Below are 10,709 nucleotides of genomic sequence, written 5' to 3' on the forward strand. Positions count from 1 at the left end.
TTGTTTTTCCCATGGGTGTGAGTTTGACTCAGCTCAGTCCATCACTGGAGTCATAGCCTACAGTGATGGATGCATAGAGTTAATGCTTTCCAATGTCTTTCCCATAGGGGGATATGACAGTATTTTTCCGCTTTTCCGCCATGTCATGGACTTGAAAATATGGCATTCAAAATGGTTGAGAGGAGGACATACTGGTGTGTTTTTCAAGAGAGATGGGAGTCGTAAAGAGGTCCATTGTGCAGTAAGATAACCATTTAGGTTTGTGCAGGTGTGGGTGTGTGGGATGGGGTATTTGAGTATGTTAGTGCCCATTTTTCGTTCCACCAGTGTGTGTGTGTGTGTGTGTGTGTGTGTGTGTGTGTGTGTGTGTGTTTGCGCGCGCATGTGGTTTACAAAAGGTGGGCTGGTGGGTGGTCACTTGGTCAAAGACGCAACAGCCTTCATACAGTATCTGTTTAATCTGGTAGATATTTGGTCACTTACATAACTCCCACGTAGTTACATCTCATTACCTCCAACAAACAAGCAATTCATATAGAGAGAGGGGCTGTAGCCCAAACTCAGCGGTGAATACCTGTGGTACTATGGTATGTATCCCAGCTGAATCATGATTATCTGAAAGGCTGGGGCTGGTGACAGTTGCAAGGTTTCACTGAACAGACCTAGAGTCATATAATAGACTATAAAGAAAGGAATTTGTGTATAACATTGTTATTACAAGTGTTATACTTATAATGCTATTGTTGAATTCATGGCTGATATTGATTTGTTTTGATTAAACATCTGGGGATGTTCAGTGTAAAAAAAACTGCATCATCCCCATGTTATGTTTATATAAGAAAATTAGATATGTGTTTGATTAGCAACAATGGCAAAAAAAACTTGTAATAATTTAAACCAATCTAATTGACCTCCGTTTTTTGCCCATCTTAATCAAATATTTTCCGTTGTGGTTGACAGAGTGGGAACTAGAGGATGGGCTGGGGGGTGTGATGGCAGTGTGTGTGTGTGTGTGTGTGTGTGTGTGTGTGTGTGTGTGTGTGTGGGGGGGGGGTCCTTAAATAGGAGCAGACTTCATCAACCCCCCTCCTTTCTAGTGGTGGTCCTTTCTCTCTCTCCTCTTTCCTCCTTCTTCATGCTCAAGCAGTCTATATGAGGTTTTCAAATCAGATGGAGGGTGCAACAGACTGATAGACACAAAGTCAAGGAGGAAATCATTATCCTAGTGAGTAACACCTTTTCTCTAAACTTTTGGATGTTTTATCATCAAAATCTAAATGCAACCAAAAAATGTTCTCATTACTGAATGAATTAAAAACATCTTCATGGTGTTAGTTAACTATATACAGTGTGCATCACTTAGCTAACAGCCTCTTTAAAATCGATTCTATTGAATACAACTTGTTACTAAATAACAAACTGTCACTGTGTGATATTTGTAATCAGTGAACAAGCAAAAGAGAGGAGAGGTTAGTGCACATGATCTGTCTCATTTGTAAAGTCAAGGAGAATTATTGTTACAAAAGTCCAATGAACAATCATTAGTAATTATAGATGTAGTCTGTGTGATGTTCTTTAGTACTGTTAAAGTGATGGTACAGTATCTACTGCACATGATTACAGTTATAGCAGTGTAATGAGATTTGATCATGCAACTAGTGTAACTTAATTATAAATCACCATTCAATCAATCTTTGTCATGAATTGCTAAGCTTACAACTTTGTTCAGTAACACTTACTGTATGTATTTCCTCATTCATTGAATTCTCCTAAGACTTAATCTGGGTATATTTCTGTATATATATGTCTGTGGTTTTCATAAGACGTGGGTACATGTTATGTAACCCTCTCGATGGTCAAAGACTTACAGTCACACATAGAAACTTACAGTACAGCTCTGTTACTGATCTCTCTACTGACCCACTAGAGTTCCCTGACCAGCCACCTTTTTCCTTCCTGCTGAAAGGCATATTTCAGTCCTCCATATAATTTTGTTCACTACTTGACTTAATTAAAATGAAATTATTCTGTCTCGCCTTGATGGTGCATATTTGTGTTAAACGCTCAATAGAATATTCATTTCTAGCTGGCTGGGCTGAGGGTAGGATTAGGGTTATCATGGCCTACTGTATAATACTACTGTACAGTATATACGGTATTATGTCCTTGATGAAAGCATTCCAAAAAAACGTCATCAGTCAGTTCAATTTAATTGACTGGTGCTTCACAAGGTGTACTTTTGGATACAGCTAGTTCATGCAGTTCATGTACAGTATAATGCCTCCTTTCTTCCCAACATCGAGCAGTGACATGAGAAGCAAAAAAAAAACAGTTTGGGAGTGATTGGAGGAAGGGGTAAAGAGTGTGTGCTTTGGGGAAGGAGAACAGGAATGTACAGTAAAAGTGTAAAGCCTGTGTGAGCATCCATTCAACCCCAGAATACACCACTGTAAGTGTACTGTATTGTACATAAAGCCCCATAAGGGTGAACAATATATACAGTATCTGTGCTCATAAGCCTCCCTGACTCCCTACCTCAATGGCTAAAGCAAAACCAAACTTTGACATCCCATATTTGGTGTTGGTAGTAAGCTGGACCTTGCAAGTACAGTATTTCTTACATTTCTTCTTTTTTTCATTTCTAGGATAACCCTGGTGGATTCTCTTGCCTCCTCTTCATTAAGACACAGAGGAAGGAGTTTATATCTTTCAAAGAGTACTTGGAATACGGACCCTCCAAACGATTCCGTCTCAATATCAAGTTACTGCACTTGAGTTAAAATGTTGTTTTCTCTGGCCCTCCTTTTTCTGCTCACTCCATTCCCCTCCCTTCAAACCACAACCAGTGAAAAGAGAAACTCCACAGGAAGTGACCAACCCAAGCCCAATGTCGTTCTATCCCTCTCGAAACCCAAAATCTTAACCACAACCAATGAGAAAAGAAACTCCACAGTAAGTGACCAACCCAAGCCCAATGTCGTTATATCCCTCTCCAAAACAAAAATCCAAACCACAACCATTGAGAAGAAAAACTCCACAGGAAGTGACCAACCCAAGCCCAATGGCGTTCTCACCTTCTCAAAAACAAAAATCCTAACCACAACCAATGGGAAGAGAAACTCCACAGGAAGTGTCCAACCCAAACCCAATGTCATTCTCACCCTCTTGAAACCAAAAATCCTTGTTGTCAAACAAGCCACTGTGAAGCCGACCCCAAAACCAAGTGCAGTCAACCAGACCCTCACAACCCACACCAAGCCTCCTACTGGCAGTGGTCCCAAGGTCTCCAAAGACAAGCCCTCTCCCACACCCCCACACCCCATTAAGGTGGTCATCTCATCATCTGAGGGCTGCCTCCAGAAGGACTCTCAGAGAGACTCTAGTAACCGCACTAAGGAGCAGGCCACAGAGCTTAAGCTGAAGCCTGGCTCCCCTCTGGTGATGACCCACCGCATCAGCTTGTTGCCTGGCTCCTGCACCGGGGGCTGTGTGGCCGAGATGGCAGCGCTGAAAGGACGTGTGTCCAGGCTGGAGAAGGAGATGTCTTCAATCAAGGATAAATGTAAGGCCTCACATTCAGTTGCCTGATTATGAAATGATCTATGAAGTTAGTTAGAATACAGTCCTACTGTTAACTAGTCAGGCCAATGTTTGATCAGTCTTTTGTTCATACACTTCCACTTGATTCTAACCAGGTCCCTGCTCCAAAGGGCAATGTCCTAATGACTGTAGTAACCAAGGAAAATGTGAGAAAGGAAAGTGTATCTGCCTCCCAGGATTCCTTGGTCCAGACTGCAGTAAGTGTGCCCCTGGAGCTGACTGCAGTATAAGTGAGTTATCTTCTGTCTATCTTCTGATCTGAGTTGGTTTCTTTGACAGATTTTCCTTATTTCAATTAATCTAAACCTCTTATCTCTCTAATCCCCAGAGGGCGCCAAAGAAAAAGTCCAGATAACAGTGGAAACAGTGACCTTGAAGGTGTCACCGGAGACCAACATTATCAAGGAAAGCATGCAGGGGAAAAAGGCCAAGGCTGACCAGACTCTATTCCAAAAGAAAAAAGACGACAAGGAGCAGAAAAAAGGGACGGCAAGCAAAGAGGGGGAAACCAAAACCAAAACAAAAGTGAACACAAATGTAAAAACAGTCCTCACCAAAACACAAGTAAAACAGGGGGTTACTGTCACTAAAACCACCATTAAAGGCCCAGCCCGCTCCAACGCTACCAAGATTGGACTGGGGCGACCAACCGTCGGCCAGGTTCTGCTAAAACATCATGGGGGAAGAAAGCAAGAGGAAGCTCGCAAAGGCAAAACTATAGTTCTGACTCCTAGAAAGCACACCAAACCTGACCAGAAGTTGAATGTCACTGAGGAATCAACAGGTAAAGCTAATGCTAAATCTGTCCACCTAAAAGATCAGCCTCTTAACCCCAATATCACCTCAATCACTTTGAAGAAATCAAATGTCACTAAAGTTGTGATCCATCAAACAAAGGGTACAGATACGTCTGCAAACAAAACCCGGTCAGGAAAGGAGACTCTAGAGCAGTCAACACTGGCTGAGAAGAATGTGACCCAAACATCTGGGAAGAAAACTATCAAGAAGGTCAAATTAGTTCAGGAGAATGTGAATGCTACTAAGGTGACTTTGTCTGTTGATAGTGCAAAGGGTGGGTCAGGCAAGGTCTCCACTGGAAAAGGAAAGATTCTACAAAGTCAATATCTAGTAAACATGACCATTGTAGAAACAACCACTGAGGTAAAAGTAAAGACCCAGTCTTTTAAAAACGCCACAAAAAAAGCTGGAGGCAGTGGCCTTGGCTCTGTGAGGGTTCAAAATATCACCTCATATGGCTTCACTCTCACGTGGTTAGCCCCACACGCCATGTTCAAAAACTTCACTGTGACCAGGAGAGAGCACAGAGCAGAGGTTGAGGAAGAGGAGGAGGAAGAGGCAGAGGAGGGAGCTCTGGGAGGAGATGACAACGGAGCCATGATTGGGAACACAACGGAGGTCCTAAGACAGAGCGAGAGCACCAATGGAACTACTAAAGCCCCCGGTAGCTCCAAGGGTAGAGCTGATGGCAAGCACATCAAGAGAGTCTCCATGGTCCTCCCTGGCAGTGTTCGCTCTGTGGAGTTTAGCAACCTGCGGCCTCAGACCCACTATGGCCTGTCCATATTCGGCACCTCTCCCGGAATGCGGTCCAAGATTCACAGAGTAACCGTCACGACAGGTAATTAGAAACCAACCACACAAAGAGAGTTATTGATAAAAGTTGACCATAACTTTTATGAATAAACTCTTTTTCACTTTTTTAACTTTCACTTTTTTTCACTTTTACTAAATATGTTTTGCATAATCATTCTCTCTTGGATGTAAAACATTGTTGCTTTATTTAATTATATGCCATTTATTTCATCCTTTCTCTCTGTATAATCTCCCAGTTCACTTCTCTCTCTAGCAGCAAATGTACTCCAGGTTAGTTATTTACTTTTTCCTAACATACAAGTCATCTCCTGACTCCTCATCCTCCATATTCCCTCTCTTCCCTTGCAGGCCCTGAGCCACCCACAGAGCTGGTGTTCAGCAATGTGACAGAGTCTTCTCTCTCTGTGTCCTGGTCCAAACCAAAGACCTCACTCACAGGCTTCAAAGTCACCTACACCCACTCTGTCACCGGTAAGACTGTTACCATAACTGTAACAGTGTTACATCTTTGTGGCCATGTGATAAACCCTTTACCACTGACACTATGTATGTGTACTGTAAATCATGTAGTATGTTTTTTTATATTGCTGTGTCTGTGCCAGGAGAGAGCAGTTCTGTGTCTGTGGACTCCCAGCAGTCCTATGTGACTCTGTCCAAGCTGTCCTCTGGGTCCTCCTATGAGGTCAGTGTGACCTCCACACTGGGGAAGGGCGAGAGTGACACCCTTACAGCTGTCATCACCACAGGTACACAGTCCACTAGTCCTATATACTAAGAATTGTATTATCAGATATCCTGTTTTATAGTTAGCGTGCTAAACTAGTGGATTTGACATTTTACTTGCTCTGAAGTGCATATCATATGCACTTCAGAAAATAACCTCATTTTAATTGTCTTTCGTTTGTAGTGCCTGCCCCTCCAACCCATCTCCAAGCCATCAACATAACTGATACCAAAGCATTGTTGCAATGGACCCCTGGCCTGGGAAAGGTTGACCGTTTCATCATTAGTTATGATTCAGCGAAAAGTGAGTGCAGCGACATTTCTTGTAGTTTCTTGTTCTTGTTAGTGACTTATGTCATTGATTTACATATGTTGTTTTCTCTCTCCCACAGCTCCCAATGTCACAGTGACAGTGATGGTGTCTGGTAACTCTGTAGAACACCAGCTGAGAGGTCTGCAGAGAGCAACCCTCTACACAGTCAAAGCCTTTAGTCAGAAGGACAGCCTCCAGAGCACAGCTGCCATTACAACCACCTTCACAACAGCCAGTAGTGAGTGGGCCTACATAGGAAAACACATAGTACAGTCCCTCCTAGCATACCCTAGGGTATTCCATTCCATCCATTACAATGAGCCTGTGCCGTAGCCTATAAAGTTGGTTATAAAGTAACCGTGTGTGTGTGTGTGTGTGTGTGTGTGTGTGTGTGTGTGTGTGTGTGTGTGTGTGTGTGTGTGTGTGTGTGTGTGTGTGTGTGGTGGTTGTTTGCCCCTCAGCGGTGAAGGCTAGTGAGGTGGCCTCTCGATCTGCTGTTGTATCATGGAAAGCCCCTAGTGTAGCATTCCACAGCTACAGACTGACCTATCATATGGTGGGGGAGGAGACCAAGGTGAGAATAGCCCTGAATATTATTCCTTAAATGATACTAACATGTTCATTTATATGTGCTCAACCATACATTAAATAAAACAACACTAGGCTTACAGTATATGAAACAGCACTAGGCCTGTATGAGGTGAAGCAAACCAGCATAAATAACAGTGAAACGGGGGAGGAGCACTGCTTTGGTAATAAACATAACTATAATTTCTCCCTTGTCCTCTGTCTATCCAGGAGGTCATTCTGGAATCCACTGTGACTGAGTATAAGTTGACTGGACTACTCGCTATGTCCAAGTACTTTGTATTGGTACAGGGAGAGAACGAGGGACAGTATACATCAGTTGTCACCACTGAGTTTACCACAGGTAAAAACTTGAGGCCAGCAGTGAATCTCCATTAAAAACAACCATTCCCAATTCATTTTTCCAGTACTGTGAAGTGAAGTAATCACCACCATCATTGTCCCCCACCTCACAGGCAAACTGCGCTTCCCCTTCCCGACGGAGTGCTCTCAGGAGCTGTTGAACGGAGCACTGCAGTCAGGGGAGGTGGAGATCTACCCTGAAGGCAAGCAGGGGGGAGCAGTCAGAGTCTACTGTGACATGGAGACTGATGGAGGTGGCTGGACGGTAAGAGACTTGGGCTTTTCGAGGTCTGGATTGTATGACTGTGCAGGACAGAATGGAAATGTGTTAGCAGCAAGTCATTCAATTCCAAAGACTATATGTCTGTGTTGTGTCCATCCATCTTTCAATGCCAGCTTTGTCAATATGTTGTTTAGGTGTTCCAGAGGAGAATGAATGGAAAGACAGATTTCTACAAAACCTGGAGCGACTACACCAATGGCTTTGGAAACCTTAGCGAGGAGTTCTGGCTCGGTGCGATAACGATGACTTCTATTCAAAGTCATCGTATACAGACTGACGTGTGAAACAATGCACTGTAACATCATTGAGTGAATGTATCAGGCAATATTATTCAACCAACCAACTGAAACTCCTCAGTGTGTAGATAAAGATATAAACTGTCATTCTCTTCTCTCTGTCTCTCTCCAGGAAATGAGCTGCTGCACAACCTGACCAGCATGGGCCCAGTGAGTCTGCGTGTGGATCTGAGTTCAGAAAATGACACAGCATACGCCCACTACTCCAACTTCACCATCGAGTCAGAGGCAAAGTTCTACGCCATCGAGGTGTCTGGGTACACTGGCACCGCAGGTACATTTAGAGGAGATGGGCAGGAGAGGAACAGAGGTTCTCTACAGTACATGTGTATGTGCTCCATGTTAGATAGAATGTGAGAGACAGCAAGAGAGGCAGAGAGAGAGACAGCAAGAGAGGCAGAGAGAGAGACAGCAAGAGAGGCAGAGAGAGAGACAGCAAGAGAGACAGCAAGAGAGGCAGCAAGAGAGACAGAGAGAGAGACAGCAAGAGAGACAGCAAGAGAGGCAGCAAGAGAGACAGAGAGAGAGACAGCAAGAGAGGCAGCAAGAGAGACAGAGAGAGAGACAGAGAGAGAGGCAGAGAGAGAGACAGCAAGAGAGGCAGCAAGAGGGACAGCAAGAGAGACAGCAAGAGAGACAGCAAGAGAGACAGAAAGAGAGGCAGAGAGAGAGGCAGCAAGAGAGACAGCAAGAGGGACAGCAAGAGAGACAGCAAGAGAGAGACAGAGAGAGAGACAGCAAGAGAGACAGCGAGAGAGACAGCGAGAGAGAGACAGCGAGAGAGACAGCAAGAGAGGCAGAGAGAGAGACAGCAAGAGAGGCAGCAAGAGAGACAGAGAGAGAGACAGCAAGAGAGACAGCAAGAGAGGCAGCAAGAGAGACAGAGAGAGAGGCAGAGAGAGAGACAGCAAGAGAGGCAGCAAGAGGGACAGCAAGAGAGACAGCAAGAGAGACAGAAAGAGAGGCAGAGAGAGAGGCAGCAAGAGAGACAGCAAGAGGGACAGCAAGAGAGACAGCAAGAGAGAGACAGAGAGAGAGACAGCAAGAGAGACAGCGAGAGAGACAGCGAGAGAGAGACAGCGAGAGAGACAGCAAGAGAGGCAGAGAGAGAGACAGCAAGAGAGACAGCAAGAGAGACAGAGAGAGAGACAGCAAGAGAGACAGCGAGAGAGACAGCGAGAGAGACAGCAAGAGAGAGACAGCGAGAGAGACAGTGAGAGAGACAGTGAGAGAGACAGAGAGAGAGACAGCAAGAGAGAGACAGAGAGAGAGACAGCAAGAGAGACAGAGAGAGAGACAGAGAGAGAGACAGCAAGAGAGACAGCAAGAGAGACAGAGAGAGAGAGACAGCAAGAGAGACAGAGAGAGAGACAGCAAGAGAGACAGAGAGAGAGACAGCAAGAGAGAGACAGCGAGAGAGAGACAGCGAGAGAGACAGCAAGAGAGACAGCGCTAAATGTTCAAAGCTGTATGTATTTTTTATGTATATGTATCTTATTTGTTCCCCGTCACATCAATCAGGTGACTCTATGAGGTACCATAACGGGCGCCCATTCTCCACCCGAGACAAGGACCCCAACCCCCTGGGCATCCACTGTGCCAGGGCCTACATGGGCGGCTGGTGGTACAAGAACTGCTACAAGACCAACCTCAACGGTCTCCATGGTATCAACAGCAACAACCAGGTACAGTTTAGTTTCAGAATTGTTCAACTAAATGTTTTCTAACAAACAAGCAATCATATGATTGGTAACACTTCATTTCACATTATCATTGGTATCTATTTGCTATTTATGTAATTACTTCATAACAATCTTCAAGTATATTCTGGTTTAATTGGTAATGAATTCCCCAGTAACCTAGAAGTAATTGCAAGGTAATAATAATATAATTACACTATTGTCATATTGATTTTATGTTGTAAAACTATAACTCAAGTGTTTGTGCTGTGTGCTATAGGGCGTGGTGTGGATAGACTGGAAAGGCAAAGACTCCTCCATTGCCTTCACTGAGATGAAGTTCCGACCAGCTGGGTTCTCCCCCGCAACTCATGGCTAAGGCTGGTTTCTAAATCGTCCATCCCTAAAACCCTAAGTTTGAAAAACAGAAAACTGAACCACAGAGACCCAAAGAGAGTGAATAGCAGGCTTTCTGAATCTCAATGTCCACCTCAACTTGGATGTACTGTACAGTGGTTAAGACTGTTTATAATTCAGTACTTGTACAGTGCACCAGACATTCGTTCTGTATCCTTGTCATGCATTTTCGAACTGTATCTCTTATGATTTGATGTACTTGTAGACAGGAATTATTTGATTGCAGCATGTTGTATAATATTGTTATGAACCGACCATTACCGTCTCCAACTACATTGTATCATTCTGACCCAAAGCATCTCAGATGTACATCATAAAGGTTTGCCACCCCACTACTACTGTAATACAATATGCACTGTCTCACTCTATTGGAATAAATGTGGCAAATGAATATGGTGTTGTATGTTTCATATTTGAGTCTTGTATAGAACTATTTCTTTGCTAGCTTAAATGTGAGATAAATATGGCCAACAGTACACACACACACACGCACACGCGCACACACATACAAATCCATGCGCACACAAACCTTCAATCCCATATACTGTAAGCTTGTATTGTAACTATATGCATCAATAACATTTTTCAATCACATTTTTCAATTTCAATCACTGAGTTCCAACCAATTAAAACAGACAGGCATTGACATTATCACTGGATTGGCATCATACTGACTGTGGCACAGAACCAATCTCAATACATTGTTCAAGGAACTCCAACATAGAAAAGATAACATGAACTGTATATCAGGGGAGGCTTGTGGAGGTAGAAATCGGAGGACAGGTTCATTGTAAATTGGAATGGAATGGAATGTGTGTTTGACACCATTCCTCATTCTGTCCATGCATTATTTA

General features: G+C 43.8%; 1 protein-coding gene across 2 annotated transcripts; it reads left to right on the forward strand.

The window, feature by feature from the left end:
- The first annotated feature begins 1,109 nt into the window (after positions 1 to 1,109).
- tnxba (tenascin XBa) lies at positions 1,110 to 10,234 on the forward strand. Of its 2 annotated transcripts, none has more exons than XM_083678700.1 (15): positions 1,110 to 1,225; positions 2,646 to 3,562; positions 3,696 to 3,830; positions 3,929 to 5,239; positions 5,563 to 5,685; positions 5,817 to 5,960; positions 6,122 to 6,241; positions 6,330 to 6,488; positions 6,712 to 6,824; positions 7,049 to 7,181; positions 7,294 to 7,445; positions 7,598 to 7,694; positions 7,872 to 8,033; positions 9,281 to 9,444; positions 9,719 to 10,234. In XM_083678700.1, the coding sequence occupies exons 2-15, from the start codon at positions 2,782 to 2,784 to the stop codon at positions 9,815 to 9,817; spliced, it is 3,693 nt and encodes a 1,230-aa protein (XP_083534826.1). In that variant the 5' UTR covers positions 1,110 to 1,225; positions 2,646 to 2,781; the 3' UTR covers positions 9,818 to 10,234. The 2 variants fall into 2 exon arrangements, with proteins under 2 accessions (XP_083534826.1, XP_083534827.1); XM_083678701.1 differs by having other exon boundaries at positions 3,696 to 3,797.
- The last annotated feature ends 475 nt before the right edge of the window (positions 10,235 to 10,709 follow it).

The sequence above is a fragment of the Argentina silus genome (assembly GCF_951799395.1).
Source record: "Argentina silus genome assembly, chromosome: 10".
Lineage (NCBI taxonomy): Eukaryota > Metazoa > Chordata > Actinopteri > Argentiniformes > Argentinidae > Argentina > Argentina silus.